Genomic DNA, 19,955 nt, shown 5'->3' on the forward strand with positions numbered 1-19,955 from the left:
ATAATGGTGGGACATAATGGTGGGAACTTCAAAAACATATATATATATATATATATATATATATATATATATGTGTGTGTGTGTGTGTGTGTGTGTGTGTGTGTGTGTGTGTGTGTGTGTGTGTGTGTAATATTGTTATCTAAAATATAATAGATTTATCTATATAAAAATATAAATTATATAACCGCCCTTGAAAAAGTGTATAAAAATTCAACTCTTCTGTACCCCGCAAACTTTCTACACAGGATGCCTCAAATGCATGTTATCTTTAACTTGCAATAAAGGATGGAACCAACCATTCTCTTTAACTAATTCTGTAGTCTGCATCTTTATTTTATATTTGCATGTACAACTAACAAATTGAGACATCAAGAACAACACCCTAATGTGTGCCAGTGCAGGGAAAAACACAAATACAATGCTATGCATGGGGCCCACAGGCCTAGGATTGACAGTGAAAATGAATATCCTAAAAAAGAAATAGTCTGTGTATATACAATACAAAAATATATTAGGCTATTATTGACAAAATAGAGTAGCATAATAAAAGTAATACTGTAATACCAAAAAGTAGCAACTGTATATAGAATCTATCAGATGGTCTATTATGTATAGGGGTATATTTGTTCTTTTTTATTTTTTGCTTGTTTTTTGTTTTGATAAACATTGTAGTCTACAAATTATCTAATCAAATAGTGTAAAGCAGCTGCCTAGACATATCTGTTCCAACTCAATATATTTTTTTGTAGTGACTCTGTAGTAGATTTTAAGGTTCATTATAGCATACAAAATAAGCAGTGGAAGTCCATTTACACATTAATTCATTTATTTAGAAGGGAGGAGCTTTATCCAATTAAGATTCATCCTCAGAAATGTCCCAGTTCTGTTAACAGTTCCTGGGATCTGTTAAAGCGTCTCCTTCAGCCACAGCCCCAAGTGCCCCTATCACCACTGCAGCAGCTTTGATGTTGATGGCCTTCCACATTTCCTTTACTTCCTGTTTCAGTAACTGGTATTCACCCACCCAACGTCTTGTATTCCTTCCTTTGAATGTTCCCATCATATGTCACATCTATTACCACTGCTGTTTTCTGCATCATCTCTACGATCAATACGGTTGGTTTGTCATTATTGGCTTGTCTGTAGGTCCTACAGGATCTTTGTTGTTTTCTGTCACTGCCTGTGGCTCTTCTCATTAGGACTTGGGGATGTCAAGCTCATATGCTTTGGATACATTTGTGTCTGATCCCTGCCACTTGGATGGATCTCTCAATATATGTTGTTCCTGCAAGCATTTTATACACATAACATGTTTCCTTCTTTTTAAAAATATTCCAATAATAATCAAGTAATAAGTAACACATATTCTAATAGGGCGACCATACATCCTCTTTTTCCTCCAGACATGTCCCCTTTCTGGGGCCTAAAAAAAATGCGTCCAGCTGGGATTTCTAAAATGTCTGGGATTTGGCTTTTGTTTCATGTTGACATTTCCGTTCCAGAGTCATCATACACTGTGCAGCTGTTTTGCATTGCTTTGACTATTCTTTATAGGTGCCGCCTACTCACATACCACAACTGGTCGATCATGTACACACTGTGAATGCAAATATTGGCCAGACTACTTCTCAGTGTGTCTGTGTATACTTCACAGCCGCATATTCCCACGTGTATACGGCACATCTGCCTTGCTAAATTGGCATTTTTGTATCTGAAATCTATTGATCTTAAGGAGAGTATATCTGGGTACATCAGAACTACTGAATAGTGTAGTTCATTTATTCTGTGACCATGAAAATACAGATTTTGTTTACCTTATACTTTTTATTTATTTGTAACAGCTGAGTGGAAACCCATATGACTATCTGGCCATATAGGCAAATTGTTATTGGTCCTATAAGTGAGTCTAATACATTTTATTAACAGTGGTTATGTACACGTGTCCCCCTCCTCATTCTCTTTTTTGAAAATCAAAATATGGTCACCATATTTTCCAATACATGTTTATTAGAAATGTAATTTAATGCACAAGCAAAACACTTTATAGCTGTGACAATTATCCAAAAAAACAAACAAAAAACCCACAAATATTACCTTGCTCTTCTGATGTATACAACTGAGGGATTAATTGATAACACAGTAAAAATTGAAAATTGTTATTTAATTATACGATAGAAATGTCAAGATGTGAAATGTAGAAATGCATATTACAATCCTCCTAATAAGAGGACAGAAAACGTTAACATCAGAAAGCTCTGAATGCCTCAGGATCAATTAATGCTCTTTATCGAGAATCTGCATCTCCAGTTCAGGATGGCCACTCCTCATGTCACTGGACTGGGGACTGCTTGGACTTCCAGATGGCTCTGGGCTGGGAAAGAATGGACCTACCAGCCAATTGAGTGGCGTGTTGTTGACCAAATAATCCAGAACGCCGTCAATGGAATCTCTCATCCGGTTCAGGTGACTGCGAGTGTTGGCGAGAGCCACGTCAGACAGATCGCTCAGAGATGCGGCCTTGGTAAAACTAGTGTAGACCTCGCTGGCCAGGTGACCAATTGAGAGTGCCTGATCATGGATGTTGTGTGGCAGTCCCTGGAGGCTGGAGACCAATGCCAAACACGTAGTCTGTAGCTGCTGGGTCAGGTTGTGAGCGATGGTCAAGGTTCGGGACTCAATTAGCTAGAGATACCAGGAGTAGCAGAAGTGGGGTCAAGAACCTTTTTAAAATACTGTCTCACACAGGTTTTTTTTTATTAGGGGGGATAGGAGGAAGAGGAGGAGGAGGAGGAGTAGTGTGTGTGTACCTCTGTCTCATTGTCATTGTTACTGTTGCTCTCCATGTCACTCTGAGATCTAGATCTCCAATCCATCAGTGTATTAAACTTCTCATATATCTTCTGGTTGGCACCATCAATGTTCTTTCGTGTGAATTCAATCTGAGGAATCAAGTGAGATCATTTATTCAGAAGCTGAATTCTCCAAATGTTCTGTCAAAATGATTTTATTCTGCAACATTCAAAATATCAATCTTCCTAAACCAGTGGATTTAATAATAAGTGTGCAGTTCAAATAAACAGAACTGCTAAGCATAGCAAGTGTTGATGTCTTTGCAGACTTTGCACAATGCTTAGCTGTTTAATCATGCATAAAAAAAAAAGGTTTCTGGATTCATTCTGAACCATGTGGCATGAACCATACATAAAGAACTGTATATATAAATGTTATCATCGTCATTTCCAGTGATGCTTAATCCTGTCATTCAATTTAATCCTGCATGTGTTGTTTTGGGGAAAAGCCATTATAAAGGCAATGGCCAAAGAAAGGAGCAGTATCCTATTTACCAAACAAACAACGATTCCTTCCAGAGCTTCTTCCAACATAAACAGTGGTAATCAGTCATTACAGTGCTTCTTGGCCTACAACAATACCTACCAGGTCCATGGTGTGGTTAAGATGGGAGATGGTCTCCTGACTCCGTGTCTTGGCATCATAAACTTTGGCGATGGCTTTCTGGTACGCCCTCCTTCGCAGTTTGGTAGAGAGAGAGCCGAGACGCACATAGTAGCTGGGCTTCTCTGTGTCGTGCTCAAATCCTCTGGTCAAACTTGCCTCATACTCTGTGAAAAAAAAAGAGGAAATGAGGTTGCGCAGAAGCTGTTCAGAGGTCTGGGAATTTCTGTTGGAGTGATATTAAAAAAAAAGAAAAAAAAGGATAGCACAGTCCTTAACACACAAACAACCCAAAAAATGCAACTGTTTAGATTTGTGTTCAAGGGTCTGTTTTAGATTAACCTTGTCAGATGACTGCCAAATGAACTGGCTTAGAAGAGGTTTTCCTAGAAAAGAGGAATAACTCTAACCTCTCAGGGCCAGGCGAAGCTAAGAATCTTACATAACTTATCCACATGAAAGATTTTGCATAAAATCTGCCAAATAAGAACATTAATTACATTGTTCAATCTTAAGATCATGAAACTACAATTAAAAACACACAAACATAACATGGGTGTTTTTATTGTAGCCCATATTTAATTTCATTTGGTAAATTAAAAATAATCAGTTACATTGCTATGAATGTTTAAAATGACCAGCCAATAGCAAGAAGCTCCAAGATTAAGCACAGCAAATCAGACACTCCTCCCAGACCACTGCCCTCACCTTGACCTTCCTCAGCTCCAGGCAGATAGTGCTCCACCAGGCTCTCGGATGTGCTCAGCGCGTTGTCCACGCCGCTGTTCACCAGACGGGCAAGCCTGCTCTCCATCACAGCGTGGACTCCGCCAGTGACCACCGTCCTCGTCTTCTCCACACCCTCCTGCACCGCTCCTCTGGTCCTGCCCACCACACCGCTCAAAGTGAGAGACACAGTCTCCTTGGCGCCGGTCACACTTTCGGAGACTGTGCCTTTTGCGCTGCTCACAGCTTCTTTTGCGCTGGCAATGACCTAGAAGAGTTACAAAAAAAGGCTCAGTGCATACATTTAAAAAATGGTTCCTGTTTTATGAAACAGTACAGTCAAAGGAGAGAACCGCTTAAATTAGGTGCGAGAAGGAAGCATGGCACATGGCAATCCTTGAAAAACTTACAATGTTTCGTTGCAGTTAGGCATGAGCTATTTATTGGGTATTGCTGGCTCACCTCTCCCGAGGGCTGGTGAAGAATCGGTAGAGTTTTCTCGATCTTGTCGAGACCCTTACAAGCAAGGTCGTTAGCCAGAGAGACTAAAACAAAGGGAAAACAACTTGAGAAAGCTTGTTTTCGTGTTATCCTGATTGGCGTTTTGATCCAGCCACAAAACGATGCTTACTTTGGGGTCCCAACTTGCTAATGATCGGCAAAGTGCTGGTGAAGGCAGCCGAAGTGATCGTCTTCACACCCATCTCTGCAGCCTCACACACGGACTTGATGTATGGATGGTTGTCCTTGGTGTGGCAGTACACATTAGATACCATGCCATAGGTGGAACTCACCAGTGGGAGCGTGGCCATTCTGATCACCACATTCTAAACATCAGTAGAAAGGTTCATCATTGTTACTTGGGTTGTTTTTTTTGTGAAATTTTGCAGTTAAGTAAGTAACTTAAGAGCGTTATGTAAATACCTGGTTAGTTATCTCCATCGGAGCCATCCTTCTCTGGTAAAACAGTTTAGACAGTTACACAGGCGACACCTTATCGGGAACTGAAACAACTCGAGAGACCTGACAAGAAAATATACCTTGTGTTAAAAAAAAGGAGCCCATTAAAGTCACCTACTGTTCTGGTATCCCCTCAGCTTTGTCTCGCACAGCTGCCGAGGGCAGAATGAGCCTGCTTTTATTTATCCCGACAAGAACGGCGAAGCACTGGCCAAAGTCTGCGTACAGAAAGCAGGGCAAAGCTCACAATGACGCCAGCGGGGTTTCCTTAGGACAACCGACAGAGAGGCACGTGACATGACACCCGTTTACGAAAAAAAAAAAAAAAAGAAAAAAAAAAAGGAAAAAACGTTAACGTCGGTCAACATTACGCTGCACATTTTAAGCAAATCGTAGAAACGATGTTTTATTTTATTTTATTTACAACTATTCTTCTATATCTAGGCTATATACTCTTTTGACAAAGGTTGTGCAAGTTTCTAAAACCTGTCTGACTCACTAAAACCAGTTTGTCTTCGTGACGGACGATATAATATCTGGGTGAAAGTTCACACGTCATCTCCATACATTTCCACACAGACGTTTGTTGGTTTGCTGCAAACACTTGGGTGTGAAGTAATGGACTTAGTTTACTTTTTCTATAAGCATCTGAAGCCTACTTGGGTAAATGTGTTTACTTCCTGTATTGAAAGAATAAAAGATGTTGCTCAAAGACTTTTTGTTTAATGTTACGTTTGCGTCAGAACAACCGAAGACTCACCACATTTTATATCACCTACCATGAAAAAGTGATCATCACCGGTAAATCTATTACTTAAACTGATTTAACAGTTTTAACATACCACTTTTATTCATTTAAGTGAGGAAAACTGGTCACTTTCACTTAATTATTGAATTTATAAAATTATCTTTTAAACCAGTCGTTTGTGTCTGATTAGAAAACAAATAATATATTACATATAATTGTTTTGTTAACCTCCTAAAGTCCTAAATTTTTATTCATTTAGATTTAGTTAAACTAAGAGCATAGTATGCAGTAGTTAATGTTAATTAATCAACCACAATTAAGTAACCACATTATGAGTTGCCACATTAAGAGTAAAGACCCTGGACTCCCTGGTGAGTCTTGTGGTATAAATATTCTCTCAGAACAGAGCACTCAGAGGCGTTGTATGTCAGCACCCCTGAATCTACTGTTCTGAAATCAGTTCTGCCATTATGGAGGAATGTTTTGGTTGCATTTTCTTGCACTCACCTAGCTGAGCTAGCCATATTAGTCAGGCTTTTTCCAGAGACTTTTAACATTCAAGCTGAATAAATAATATTAACATCCTCTATGTAATGCACAAACACTCAGCTTTCTGTTGGTGATTAGTTGTGGAACTATTTGGGTCTTGCTCAAAGACTACAAGGGTCAGTCATCAGCAGAAAGGTTCTGCAACTCTCCTGTTGTATTCCACTTCATCATCATCACCTTTAGACTCTGGACGGTGATTTGGCCACATTTTTTTACTCAGTCATTAAGTTTCATTATTATGAGCAAAAGTGGAGTACAGTGCACTCTGACAGCATTTCATGACATCACGTTTTGTAGCATGATGTCATAGATGCAGAGTGATAAAAGTTCAAAGTTCATTCACTTCCGGTTGTGTTATGTAAAGTTTGGATTATTGAATGGTCATTTAATATTCATAATTTTTAAACCATATTTAATTAAGTACAATTAGCTGTGCCTTCTAAATAAAAAAAAATAACCATGAATTTGTAAAGCATTTAGTACATTTAAAACATCTTGGCTAGAGTCTGTGTAGGGGTATGTGACTGAGATGGTTTGATTTGATTTAACCACTACTCATAAAAGTGAAGTTGTATGTCAAAAATATTTTTATATATAATAAGGTAAATCAGTTCTCATGTCATGTATATAACAGCATGAGGAGCTGAAAGTCACTTTTAATCTGGATTTTAGACTTTGTGTATAAAGATATACTGATCAATGTTTGATTTATTTGTAGTTCCACCAACATAGTTAATAAGCAATCATGTGATTGTATTGGCTAGAACAAGTAATTTGTTGCAGTTGATAGGGTTCAGTTTCCTCAAAATAACTTTGTCACTATTCAGATCTTTCATGTCTCACATTGTACAAGATGGAATAGGCTATCCTGTTTAAAATCAATATATAATTCTCCCATTTTTACCAATGTTAAGTACAATGTTTTTAAAAGTGTATTTTACAAAAAAACAAAAACGAATTATAGGCTGGAGTAAACAATTTAAAATAGTAAATATATATATTTAATAAATAAATAAATAAATTAATTAATTAATTAAGGATGGACTAGTGATAGTGCAGTACAAGTAGCTTGTACACTGGTTTAAAGTGTTTAAGATTTTTTAGTTTTGGTATAATTTATTACATTTATTAAACACTAAGTTAATGGTTCTCAAAATATTGCATAGAGACTCAAAGAAGTGAGCTGTGAAAGATTGTAGCCCACGAAGACCTACACATCGCTTAAAGACTGTGGCAGTAGGAATGTAACTGCGATGTTTCCGCGCGTTTAACATGCGGATACTGACATCTTGCGGTACATATGTGAGAGGAACATTTAATGTAGCCTACTATTGACTTATATACAATTGCTAAATAGGAAGGTATATTGGATACACTGCACACACAAATATTCTGCGTCACAATGCTTGTCATTATGAATCATTTGGAATGGATGTAAAAAACATTCCAGCAGGAAATATAACCAACACTCGTCATGGTGGATGTCAATTTTACAGCCATCATCTTAGACATTTCATTTCATCTTTGGTCGCAGAAAAGCATGCTTTTGCCAGAGTAGAGCAAGAAGTTTTACCACGCACTATGAAGAAGACTCAGCAGTGCAAATGTCAAATACGCACATGTAGGTAAGTAGAAAATTTCACCTGGCCACCTGACACGGTCTACATTCTTTAAACTTTCCTCCAAGTGCACCGTTCTCAGCTGAAGAGCGTCTTTCTTTTGGTTACGGGACCTAATTTAGGCTTTTAAGCCTCAGAGATTTGTAACTAACGCTGTCGAGCTGACACGTTTCAAAAGCAAGTTACGACTCCCACTTCTACTACTCCCTTCACGCCTGCGAAGTATCACATTTTTTTCAGCCACCACCTCCGCTTCTATACGGCTTCGACTTGTACAACCACACAAGCTCTCTGTTCGGTTATTAAAAGTTTATGATTGGAAAACCATACACTTACATACATATGAACAGCAAAAATGTTTACACTCTGAGGTGCGTTTGTTTGCCTTTAATGGAGCTGAGTGTGCGGGCTTTTCTGATGAGCATTTAATTCACTGATCTCTTTAGTGCTTGTCGGTCCCGACTGTCCCGACTGTCCACAAAGAAAAACCATGGCCCAGATCTGCAAAACCCGGAGGAAAATGAAGCACCCTGCTCCCTGCTTACTGAATACCAGGATAACTTTGTTGCTCACTACAACAGACCCGTCCGTGATTCTTTTATACCACAGAGTAAATGGCTGCCACTGGAGGGCAAGATATCAGACATGACCACATTCAGGTAAGAGGCTCTAAAGGGAGGTGAAGGCAGGATATCTATACCTAAAAAAAGATTTTCAGTGTGCATGATCCACCCAGGTTTGGACTTGAACCTGAAGAACCAAATAATCCCATCCATGTTAAGCAGGAGTGGGTGGTGTGTAACAAAGGCTGACTCGAAACCCGTGCTAACAGGAGGTAAACTCGAGCTCTGACCACCAGACCAAAGAGCCAGCTCCCTGGCATAGCAGCCAGAGCACACATTTAACCTTCCTAAGTGACAGCCTCCATCACACAGTCCTCCCTTTGGAGGGTGACGGTCCCCATCACACTGCCTTCACCTGCAGGGAGTGTCTTTTGTGCATGACACTGTCCACATGTCCCTCCACACACAACTGCCCTTTCCATCAAGTTCACACACCTCATCAGGGGTCCTCTCACTGTGCTACACCATCCCCTCACAGTGGGGTGGGTTCATCAACCTGGGGCACACTCCTGATGAGCCCACCACCATCCCACTTCTGACACCATATGTAACAAAAACTGAAGGCAGCCACCCTAACCAGGACTTAAACCCAGGTCTGACAAGAGGTAAACATGAGCTCTGACCGAACCAAAGAACCAGCTCTCTGGCATAGCAGCCAGAGCACCCATTTAACTTTCCTAAGTGACTTTCCTAACTTTCCTAAGTTTCCATCCCACCATCCTCCCCTTCAGAGAGTGACAGTCTCCATCCCATGGTCTTTTTCAGAATGGACTATGTCCGCCATGAAGTGACTAAGTCTCCCAAACCAGTAAAGGTCTACGTCCCCCCTGATGGTACCATGACGTTCATTAGCACATATGCAGTGGACTACAACAAACATGGTGTGCAGAAACACGTAGCGAGCACAACTAAGGAGCACCACTCCCTAGCTACTAAGAGGGATACTATGTCACAGTGCAAAGGTAAGTACTGGACATCCAGAACCAGAAGAGAATTGAGATGATGTTTAAGATTTTAAGATATATTTTATTAATTTCTTTGGACAAAAACTGCACCAATCACTGTGAAGCTTCTTAAGCTCTATAATTTCAATACTAATAAGGCATATGATGTTACTTCATGTATTTCCTTTTGGGAATACAGTCATTAATAGGTAAAGGTCTTATGGACCCACCCATATTGCCTCTCTTTTTTCAATTACAGAGCACTCTAAACAATACTGTACTGAGTGTTGGCAACCTTCCCAAGCCAAAGATAACCTCACACTCCCACCTATAGGCAAATTTGCAAACACAGTGTCATACAGAGATGACAATTGCCTAGAGAATTTCACATCAACCAGAAAGAACCTCAAGCTGAAGCCAGAGGTGAAGGAGTCTCTGGCTTTTGATGGGACAACCAACCACAAACCCCATTATGGCACTCACCCCATACAGCCAAGACCGCCTAGAAAGAAGTATACTCCACCTTTTAATGGAGCCTCCACTTACAAAAAGGATTACAAGGGCCTTCCCGCAAACGTGCTCAAGCCCATCAAGGTTAAAGCTGATCGGAAGCCATACCGTAAGCCATTTCAAGAAACCACAGAGTTCCGTGACAAGTACAAGTTGTGGCCCCTGCCACGAAAACAGCCTCGCAAGAAGGAGCACTACAGCCCTCCAGAGGGCATCATTAGGTTTCTCTCCACCATGCGTGCCGATTACACAGTAAAGGAGCGCCGGCCACTCCAGCGTGTTCGGCTGCCCCTCCATGCTGGGGAGAGGGAAAAGGGGCCAATCCAGGCAAAGTCCATCATGAAAGAGGATTGCAAGACAAGGGATGTGGTGCATCAACCGCACGCTGCCCCTGTTGGAGAGACGGGCAAACCATCAGCCCCTTCCAGGTATCAGCAGACGGCCAAGCTGACAAAGCGGCCCAGTCTCTGCACGTCTGAACCTGTGCAGATTATATTGAGTCCTGAACCCATGATGGAGGATCTGGTCTACTGCACCAGCAACACAGGGAAGCAAACAGGACCCTGCCCTGCTAGTTTTGGAGAGCCCCCGGTTTTTGAGTATATCGGCACCAAAGCAGGACAGCGGCTATACTGCAGCATCTCTGGAGAAGACACTTCTTTGGCTCAAGAGACGGCAAAAAAAGGTGCGATGTCCTCTCAGAGCCAACAGTGCTGTGAACGAAGTGCCAAAAACAGAAGGGCACACTCCAAGACTCCAAGATGATGTCAACTCGGATTATTTTTCCCATTCACTCATATATGAATGAGTAATAAAGCATTTAGCAAATTTTCTATTGTCACGTGAACTCATTACTATAGGCTGAGAAATCTGAGTCTACCTTTTAATCTGTTCCTCCACATCTGTGGCTCTGTGCAGACAGCGAAATGTACAAACTGGTTTTGGCTTGCTTGTGAACCTACACTCCCTGGCTGTCCTAGAGTTGCTGTGTTACCCTCACTACTGTCCTGGGAAAAAAAACACCACAGATACTTTTCAACTAGGTTAAAGTGGGGGAAAAAAATAAATAAATAAAAATCAGGTGCAACAGCAAACGTGAAGTAATTATAGAACAAACATGAACTACAGTTATGTGCAAAATAATAGCAGTGTGTTTAAAACAACTGAGAAAAAGCTCAGTCCTCATAACATTTATTTCCATATACACAAAGGCATTGGGAGCACTGCACGTTCAATTCCAAATGAAAACATGAACGAAATAAAATTTTAAACTGAAAATGAAGAAAAAAAGAATAATGGGCCGTTCAAAAAAATGGCAGTGTCTTCATTTTAATTTACAAACTCAAATATTGACAGTATAAACTGAAAGATGTTTAGATTTAGTTTTTCTGTTGATCACTGAACTAATATTTAGTTGTATAACCTTCATTTCTGATAACTGCTTTATATCTGTGTGGCATGGAGTCAACTAACATCTGACACTTGCGAACAGGTATTGCAGCCCAAGCTGACTGGACTACATTCCACAGTTCTTCTGCATTCTTGGGTTTTGCATCAAAAACAGCATTTTTGACATCACTCCACAAATTCTCAATTGGATTGAGGTCTGGGGATTGGGCTGGCCACTTCATAACATCAATCTTGTTAGTCTGGAACCAGGATGTTGCCCGCTTGCTGGTGTGTTTGGGGTCGTTGTCCTGCTGAAACATCCATTTCAAGGACATTTCTTTAGCATAAAGCAACATGACCTCTTCTAGTATTTTGATATATTCAAACTGGTCCATGGTACCTGGTATGTGATAAACAGTTCCGACTCCAAAGTATGAGAAACATCCCCAAACCACTATGCTTACACCTCCATGTTTAACAGTCTTGACAGCGTACTTTAGCGTACTGAATTCACTTTTTATGGGTTCTCTCACAAACTGTCTGGCCTTTAGAGCCAATATGAACGATCTTGCTCTTATCTGTCCATAGAATGTTGTGGCACTCGTCTTTAGGCCAATCAATCTGTTCTTTGGCAAACTAATCTTTTCAACATGTCTTTTTTCAGCAATGGTACTTTACCAGGGTTTCTTGCAAATAGTTTGGCTTCACGTAAGCGTCTTCTGATTGTTGCAGTACTCACAGGTAACTGAAGATCTTTGATTTCCCTGGAGCTGATCATTAGATGCTTTTTTGCCATTCTTGTTGTTCTATGATCTACACGGATGGTAGTATTTCTTTTCCTGCCACACGTTTTGGGTTTTGTTTGCCATTATGAAGCATTTGAGATAATTTTAACTGAGCAGCTGATTATTTTCTGCACTTCTTTATGTTTTCCCCTCTCCAATCAACTTCTTGATCAAAGTTCTTTTTCCTACAGTACAATGTCTGGAATGACCCATTTTACTCACTGAGCAAGGACTAAAACCAGCAGCCATAAGGGCCATAATTGACATCTGTTTCTTCATAGCATGAATGACCTCACTAATTGAACTCCAAACTGCTATTGATTTAAACACACCCCTTTCAATAAATGAGTCAATTACACCCAATTAGCAGCATGCATGTCATGACTGCTGATTCTGTTTGTTGCCTATTACTCGGCTACACCTAGTCATGAATTTTTTTCCATGTTATATTATCTTTTCTGCCAAAATCAGTAAATACATTAGTGATGTTAGACTACTATTATTTTGCACATAACTAAATATATAAACAGCATTTAACTTGCTAACCATCCTACATATAAACAGCAAGAGTGTCAATGCTGTCAACAGCATGTTGTCAGTGCTGTGAAGTTGGTGAACATGCTGAGCATAAGCTAGATCTACAGCAGGATCAGAGAACATGTACCTCATTTCTCAAGCCATTTCAATTCAGCAAGATCCACTGCAAAAACCCATAGGCAACACAACTTAAATGCTTTAGAAAATATTCCAAAGGAGGGCGTGTCATTTCGACTTTAGGAAATGCCCAATTTAACTTAAAAGCATTCCCAGCTGTAACAGCTGCATCCGTGTGAAAACAAATGTTATTTCCTTTACTGCTTTTTTTTTTTTTTTTTGCCTAGAAGGCACCAGCAGATGAAATGATGCCCTCATTTTTTTTTTCCTTGATTGATTCTTACTTTCACATCATGAGAGTGGTCAGGAATGGAAAGGATGAACACACAGAAGATCCAGGTCGTATACTGTGCAAATGAAAGTTACATTGAGCTGTCGAAGAAACTATTGTTTTGCTAACAATAGTGAATTTTCCAAGAGTAATTTAGAGCAGGTGGGTTACTCGCAAGTGGACAAAGCAATAACAAACTTATTCATTAAAAATAATTTATTTAAAAAAGAAAGAAAAACACTGCTCAATACCATCCTGTTTCATTTGGAAGCATGAGTAGGAATCTTCTTTCAGTTTGTGGGAAAATGGAACATTCACTACTTCATATTTAAGCTACATATACAAAGTCTCCCATTGTAAAAATACTACAAATTGTCAAAATAATTACTACATTTTTAAAAATGTAGGCTTTTGCAATAATATTAAATATCAGTAAGCTACACACCCCCCCCCCCTCCAAAAAAAAAAAATAAAAAATACAGGTTTCAGGCAACTTGGACATCAACCATTTTTAAACAACAAAAAATTAATGATAAGGAATAATAAAAGGTCATTAAAATCAAATCAAAGCATTTAAATAATGGTGTAGAGACTTACAAAATGGAAAAAAGCTTTATTTTGAAGCTTCAAATATGCTTAAAAATAAGAAACAAAATGGTTGCCAAGACCACTAGTCATCAAAATGGATGTGCTTGATCGCCTTCTTGGCCTGAGCAATGATGATTTTATCAGCCTTAGAAATGAGCTGCAAAAAGAAAACATCCAAAAAGTTACATTTCCTAAGTACTGAACGAGGTGCAGGGAATAAATCTGAACATACACAGTCTAATGGTTTGGTCACCTTTTCTGTGCCTCGCCTTTTGTCCCTGGGCCGATTTAACTTAGCCTGTCGATCCACCAGTATCTTCTGCCAGTACCTTTGCTCGTGATCACCTTTTAAGAAAGATTTTTTAAAAAGTTGAAATCATCTCTGCTATATTATACATTTTTTTTGGGGGGGGGGGGGGAATCAATAGTCCATTTCAAGGGGCCATGGCTCTGCGTAGCGATGCATTTTCTTGAAGGGCTTTGGCTAAAATCACACTGCCCTTTTGTTTGATCGGCTGGAAAGTCTTAAAATGGTCTGGAGGTCTTAAAATGACTGAATAGCATTCAACAGTAGTTAGCTTTGCCCCCTTACCAGTCAGGATCTCCAGGTTCCAGTCGTATTTTTTCTGCAGTTCGGAATTAGCAGCAATCACTGCTTTCGCATCCGTGGGGGTCTCAAAACGGACATAGCCCTCTGCATCGCCGTTGAGGATATCCACGTACTTCACAGTGGACACCTCGGAAAGCGCGTCCTGCCAAAGATTAGCACCGTTGAAAGGAACCTCAGAATGATTTATCCAAATCGCGCCGGACATTTGCACCATTTGCATTTAAAATAATGCAACGCCTCCAAACTGATGATGTGGTACCTTGACACACTTCCTGGATGGCAGAGGTTGACTGTGGGTGATTTTGACTATAACTCCACTCTCAAACTGAGGGCTAACAGCCTCATTTTCAGGTTTACTCTTTTCCCCTTTGGACAGGAGGAACGGGTGAAATCAAATGCCAGTAAGTACACTGTTAATGTCCAACCTGACTACAACAATAATTAAGCTAAAATAAAGTAGCATTTTAATGGACCAAAAAAATAAAATCCCACAAATAAGTATTTCTCAGTAGTCAGTGGGATACTTACAGGCTTGATGTGTTTGACTGATGCCGGATATGTTCTTCTTCAATTCAGACATACAAATCTTCTGCAGATCCCGGTACTCCTGCTTCAGCTCCAGCCACTCTTTCCTGAGAGCCAAGGAAAGGAGAAACAGAAAGTTATCCCACCTGAGTAATGGAAAACAAGACAGAAAGGGGAGAGCCACTGCATGCAAACCAAGACGGATGGACTGGACCTACACAAAACTATCAAATCTACCTTACTGCCACCAGAATGTAAAGGGAAGAATATAGACAGACAGACAGAGACATTTTAATTGAAGGGTTTTCAATCTGTTTTGAACCCGTGGCCCCCCACCCCCACCCCCACATCTCCCCAGTGGAGCGTGCCCCACAGATTGAAAACCCCAGTCTTACGTTACTGAGATTGCTAAACAAAACTCTACAATTTAATGTAAAGAACACAAGTCAAAAGAGTAAAACATGAAGATTTGTGGTGTACAGCTGAAAACCCTGCTGTCCGAGTTGTGCAAGGATTTATTGCATTTCGTAAATGAAAGCAACACTGTTGTGTTTGCAGGTTCCAATGAAAGTCTTTTAATAAGGCTTACTTTGAAATGACTCTGAGGGGAATGACCTCTTCCTCAATTTTCAACCTTTCCTTGTGCTTCTTCTTTCTCTTCCTCTTGGCCTTCAATAAGGAGTCATCCTTCTCATCCGTTTTTCCATCCTCCTCCTTGCTTTCTTTGTTCTCGGATATCATCTCTATGATGAACAGCACCATCAAAGTCATGCACACATCTAATGCCAACTGAACTAAAACAGCCTGCGATACAATTTGATCTGAAAATCAATCTCCTTTCCCCAGGCATGGCCGTGTAGGATTTTTTTTTTCTTTTTCCGGCTCCTAGTGCTTTCCAAATCGAATTAATAGGTCCCAGAGTTACTGTAAAAGGGCACACGAGGACTGTGTCACATTCTGCTCAGCCAGACGATTTTAGGTTTCTCACTGCTCAGCCTCACTCGACCGATCACGGCCTCCCGTCCGCAGGGTTGCTGAGCACGGACTTCCTCAGACTTACCGTTCAGGTCACTCCCTTCCTCGTCCAGCTTCCTCATTTTTGACGGCATCTCCTCCTGCTCGCCCTCTGCGCGCCCCTCTGCGCTGCAGGACCGGCGCCGTTTCTTCTCTGCCCTCTTGCTGGAACTCTCATCGGCTGCGCCGCCCTCGCTCTGCTGGGCTCTCTCCCGACCCTCCTCTTCGGCCGTCGCGGCACCTGTCGCCTCGGCCGCGCTCTCCGTCACCATTTCTTCAGCGGAACTCCCCTTCGGCTCACCACGAGGCTTTTTCTTCTTTTTCTTCTTCTTCTTGCCATCCTCATCTTCATCTAAAGGAGGGAAGAATGAGTACTGGACTGTAGTGTTACCAAGATTCAGAGCCATTTACATTTAAATAGCAATACTTACATTTAGGGATTGGATACATTTTTTTCCCCCTCAAAAAAACGCGCAAGCAGCAAAAGAATGGAAAAAAATGCAAAGAGAATTACCATCCAAGAGTCTACAAGAGTCCTTAGTACCTTTGTCAAATGCAATTTACAGAAAATAAACATTTTGCACTAAAAAGTACAATGACATTTATAATTAACCCAATATAGACAGAATACAAATTCAGGTACCTCAATCAGCTAATGTTTTGAATATAGTAGCTGTTCCTCAAATCCTAATAAATGTTTTCAAAATGTGAAACGTGTTAGCTACACCAAGGTGACGTTTACCAAGGTGCCAAGTGTAATGGGTTTTCCCACTGTGATCCTTAAGGGGATGTACCTTGTGTGCCATCCTGGAACACTGGAAAAGGAATAGGCTTTCTCGCAAATGTCTTTGGGAAGATGCCTGGTTTCCTTGGAGCATCCTCAGGGGGGTTGTTCAACATCTAGGATGACACAGGCATAATGTTAAAAAAGCAGTTCATATTTAATAAAACCGGTTGTAAGAACAACTTGGGTTTTAACATTACCAGCTTACGCACATGCAGTAGAATTTACTTAAGTCTGCCACTAAATGCCAAATATATAACATGTAAAGGTCAAGGTCTTCCACTCCTGAGAAAAAGTACAAAAACTCCTGGTCCACAGGATATAATGGTATTATTTATTACCATGAAATAATGATTTAATGCCATTTCATTTAATATTATTTCTACTCTGTAAACCTTGATTAAAACAGGTGTTATACAAAATCGCTTTTCATCATCCTGATTGGTACTTTAGTTGTGCAGTAGAATATGGGGCATCCCTAAAAGCTAACTGTACATGTCAGTGAGCAGTTCTGTTGTCCTCCAAATCTGCATTATATAGGGACATTTTCATGAAAAACAGGGTACTGTAAGGAGAATCAGGTACCTCAATGGCTTTCTGTGCTTCCTCTTGTGTCTCAAACTCAACAAACGCAAAACCCTTGGTATGCCCTGTAGTCTTGAACTTGGGGATGCTAATGTACACCACGTTCCCACATTTATTAAATACTCGTTTTATCCAAACATGCGTAACATTTTTTGGTAGAAGTTCCTGGAAAACACAAACATTCCAAAGCTTTACGACAGAACATTTAAAACAAGATCAGAAGTGGAGTGCAAGGGAGATTCTTACGACGTATACTGTGCAGTCGTCTACGTTTTTTGTACATCCCTCATATGGATGTCTTCGCCTTACTTTGGTTTCTTCCAGATTAACCTAAGAAAAGCAAAACAATGAACATCAGTGTTGACCGGACAAAAGTTCTATGATAACTTGTACAGCATACAAATAGCCTCACCTCTACCAATGCAGAGTCTTTGAGCGCTCGAGCTATCAACTTGACATCCGTGGTCAACTTTTTCATTCGATTGAATGTCATCAGAAGAGAAATATCAACATCTACAAAGCAAGAGCAAACTGCCCAGTCATTTGGCCTTCCATTCCTCTGGACTTGGAGAGCACAGTTACCAGTGCTAACAGACACTACACAGGTCCACCACAAAGAATACAAGGCATGCATTTTCTGTCACTCGAAAGAACCCTGTCCTCATAACGTTTAAAACAGCTACGTCAGTTCATCCTTTGTGTTAAGGAATGAAAATTCAACATGCCATTCACACCAAACCCTGAGGCAAATGAAACTCACAACCATCTCTTGACTGTGCAATGACCTTCTTCAGAAACCTGTCCTTCTGGAGGTTTACGTCCCCAAACCAAAACTCCACTTGCTTCTTCACTTCTGCCAACAGCTGTTTCACTCTAGACCTCTTCTTTCTCTCGTTCTCGCTCTTCTGCTCGCTGGGATCCTTGGCGGATAGGTCACCTCCCGTCGACATATTCTCGTTGTCAATCATATCTAGACTCTGTATCTAATGCTCGCACAAGTCCACACACGTTACCGAGTACTTCATACGACCTGGTCTGACGTTAAGTTAGCTGGCTGGCTAGTATGCAGCCCTTGCTTGCTGTTAGTTAGAGGTGGCGACCTGCACTTGTAACAGACACGTTCGTGTATTAAAAGGCTTAAACAGTTACCTGTGTTACCTGTTTGCTGAGATCAAACCGACACGATCGAGTTGGCACTGCAACCAAACCGGCGTGTGGTCCGGCGGATAAGCTACCTGTCTAGCCTGCAAGGATGAATAGCTAACGGCTGTCAAAACGCTTCATTGACACTTCGGTTCTTATTGAAATGCAGTAGAGTGAAAACACATCCAACAGTAACTTAGAAATACCGACGTTGAAGCGTAACAGAAACTCCAGACCGCGCAACCGCTTTAAAACAAACTCGATTTAACTACGAAAACACTGCTAGCAGTAAAGCGTGCAGGAATCGTTGGCGCACATCGATGACGTGGACACCAAACGCGCGCGCCCACAACCTGCTGCAAACAATGTGCACGCTTTAAGAAGAAAACAAAATCTGTATAAAAATAGGAAAATAGCACGAAGAAAATGCAGGCGTGTGTCTGGTTGTTTAGCAGTTACCATCTTGTCTGTCTGTATCTGGCTGTCCCACAGGATCTTAGCACTGTCATTCTCCACCACATATATATCCCACTTACACTTTGGAACTTTAGGCTTGTACTCAGCACAGATGTTTCTGTACCCTATGCCGTGCGTTTGGTTATGGCGTTCCACATACAGCCTTCCTGCATCTCGTGTTCTGCTGTTATGTGCTGGATTGTCTCAGGGGCATCTTTGCACAGCCTGCATCCGGGGTCTTGCCTGCTGTGGTAGGGCCCAGCCTCTACTGATCTCGTGTTCAGCGCTTGTTACTGTGCTGTCTTTCAATCCAGCCGTTAGAAGGACTTCTCCATATTAGCCACTCCTTGGGTTTCTGCTGTCTGAGATTCTCACTAAGCACTTCATCACTTGGAGCCGTCATTCTGGTGTACTCCTGGATCTCGCATGCTTCATCCTGGATAGTGGCTCTGACGATCACTAGTCCTCGGCCCCCCTCCTTCCACTTAGTGTACAGTCACAGAGTTCTGGATTTGGGATGAAACCCTCCATGCCTTGTGAGGAATTTCCTTGTCTTGATGTCACTGGCTTCTATCTCCTCCTTAGGCCAGTTTATTATGCCAGCGGGGTATCTGATGACCGGCAGAGCGCAGGTGATGATAGCCTGGATCTTATTTATCTTGTTTGGCTGACTTCTCAGGACGTGCCTCACTCTTTGTAGGTATTTGGCTGTAGCTGCTTTGGTTGTGGCCTCTTCATGATTTCCATTTGCCTGTGGGATTCCATGGTATTCGTAGCTGCCCCCAACGTCTGTTCTATTACCTTCTGGTAGTATGATCCCCCTTTTCTAGCCACATTCCCTCTCCTTGTAACCATACAATCACACTTATCCAGTCTGAATGACATTCCCATGTCACCACTGTGGATCAAAGGCACAAATCTCCATTCCCGTAGCCAATATGTGCTGGCAAATTTTGGGTGACACTGCTTCTGAAACCACCTACACATTTAGTAGAGTCTGATGCATCGTGGTGACTACG

The 19,955-nt window shown here is 41.0% G+C and overlaps 3 protein-coding genes across 5 annotated transcripts; 1 reads left to right on the forward strand and 2 right to left on the reverse strand.

The window, feature by feature from the left end:
- Positions 1–1,987: 1,987 nt before the first annotated feature.
- On the reverse strand, positions 1,988–5,392 carry plin2 (perilipin 2). Its single transcript, XM_027009931.3, has 8 exons — positions 5,258–5,392; positions 5,104–5,136; positions 4,811–5,006; positions 4,642–4,724; positions 4,162–4,447; positions 3,436–3,620; positions 2,808–2,939; positions 1,988–2,682 (listed from the first exon to the last, which is right to left on the reverse strand). The coding sequence occupies exons 2-8, from the start codon at positions 5,128–5,130 to the stop codon at positions 2,275–2,277; spliced, it is 1,317 nt and encodes a 438-aa protein (XP_026865732.2). The 5' UTR covers positions 5,131–5,136; positions 5,258–5,392; the 3' UTR covers positions 1,988–2,274.
- Positions 5,393–9,444: 4,052 nt separating this feature from the next.
- LOC113577325 (stabilizer of axonemal microtubules 1) lies at positions 9,445–10,897 on the forward strand. Its single transcript, XM_027009910.3, has 2 exons — positions 9,445–9,640; positions 9,882–10,897. Exons 1-2 carry the CDS (start codon positions 9,445–9,447, stop codon positions 10,895–10,897), a joined length of 1,212 nt encoding a protein of 403 aa, XP_026865711.3.
- Positions 10,898–13,429: 2,532 nt separating this feature from the next.
- Positions 13,430–18,797, reverse strand: larp7 (La ribonucleoprotein 7, transcriptional regulator). 3 transcript variants are annotated; one of them, XM_027009900.3, is made up of 12 exons: positions 18,487–18,797; positions 17,750–17,850; positions 17,584–17,667; positions 17,338–17,502; positions 16,763–16,868; positions 16,015–16,320; positions 15,544–15,697; positions 14,958–15,061; positions 14,689–14,795; positions 14,412–14,571; positions 14,073–14,164; positions 13,430–13,976 (listed from the first exon to the last, which is right to left on the reverse strand). In XM_027009900.3, the coding sequence occupies exons 2-12, from the start codon at positions 17,828–17,830 to the stop codon at positions 13,902–13,904; spliced, it is 1,434 nt and encodes a 477-aa protein (XP_026865701.2). In that variant the 5' UTR covers positions 17,831–17,850; positions 18,487–18,797; the 3' UTR covers positions 13,430–13,901. The 3 variants fall into 3 exon arrangements, with proteins under 3 accessions (XP_026865701.2, XP_026865700.2, XP_081551346.1); XM_027009899.3 differs by having other exon boundaries at positions 18,098–18,797; XM_081695220.1 differs by lacking the exons at positions 14,412–14,571; positions 14,689–14,795 and having other exon boundaries at positions 18,098–18,797.
- Between the last annotated feature and the right edge of the window lie 1,158 nt (positions 18,798–19,955).

Source organism: Electrophorus electricus, chromosome 13 (genome assembly GCF_041902795.1).
Source record: "Electrophorus electricus isolate QZ-2024a chromosome 13, ASM4190279v1, whole genome shotgun sequence".
Classification (NCBI taxonomy): domain Eukaryota; kingdom Metazoa; phylum Chordata; class Actinopteri; order Gymnotiformes; family Gymnotidae; genus Electrophorus; species Electrophorus electricus.

Coding starts and splice junctions, on each gene's coding strand:
- larp7 (XM_027009899.3), bottom strand. CDS start 18,305: ATGATTGACAACGAGAATATGTCGACGGGAGGTGACCTATCCGCCAAG. Junction 17,668..17,749: donor AAGACTCTGCATTGGTAGAG/GTGAGGCTATTT, acceptor TGCTTTTCTTAG/GTTAATCTGGAAGAAACCAA. Junction 16,321..16,762: donor GTTCCAGGATGGCACACAAG/GTACATCCCCTT, acceptor TCCCTCCTTTAG/ATGAAGATGAGGATGGCAAG.
- LOC113577325 (XM_027009910.3), top strand. CDS start 9,445: ATGGACTATGTCCGCCATGAAGTGACTAAGTCTCCCAAACCAGTAAAG. Junction 9,641..9,881: donor TACTATGTCACAGTGCAAAG/GTAAGTACTGGA, acceptor TTTCAATTACAG/AGCACTCTAAACAATACTGT.
- plin2 (XM_027009931.3), bottom strand. CDS start 5,130: ATGGCTCCGATGGAGATAACTAACCAG. Junction 5,007..5,103: donor CGATGGAGATAACTAACCAG/GTATTTACATAA, acceptor ACTGATGTTTAG/AATGTGGTGATCAGAATGGC. Junction 2,940..3,435: donor TTAACCACACCATGGACCTG/GTAGGTATTGTT, acceptor TTGATTCCTCAG/ATTGAATTCACACGAAAGAA.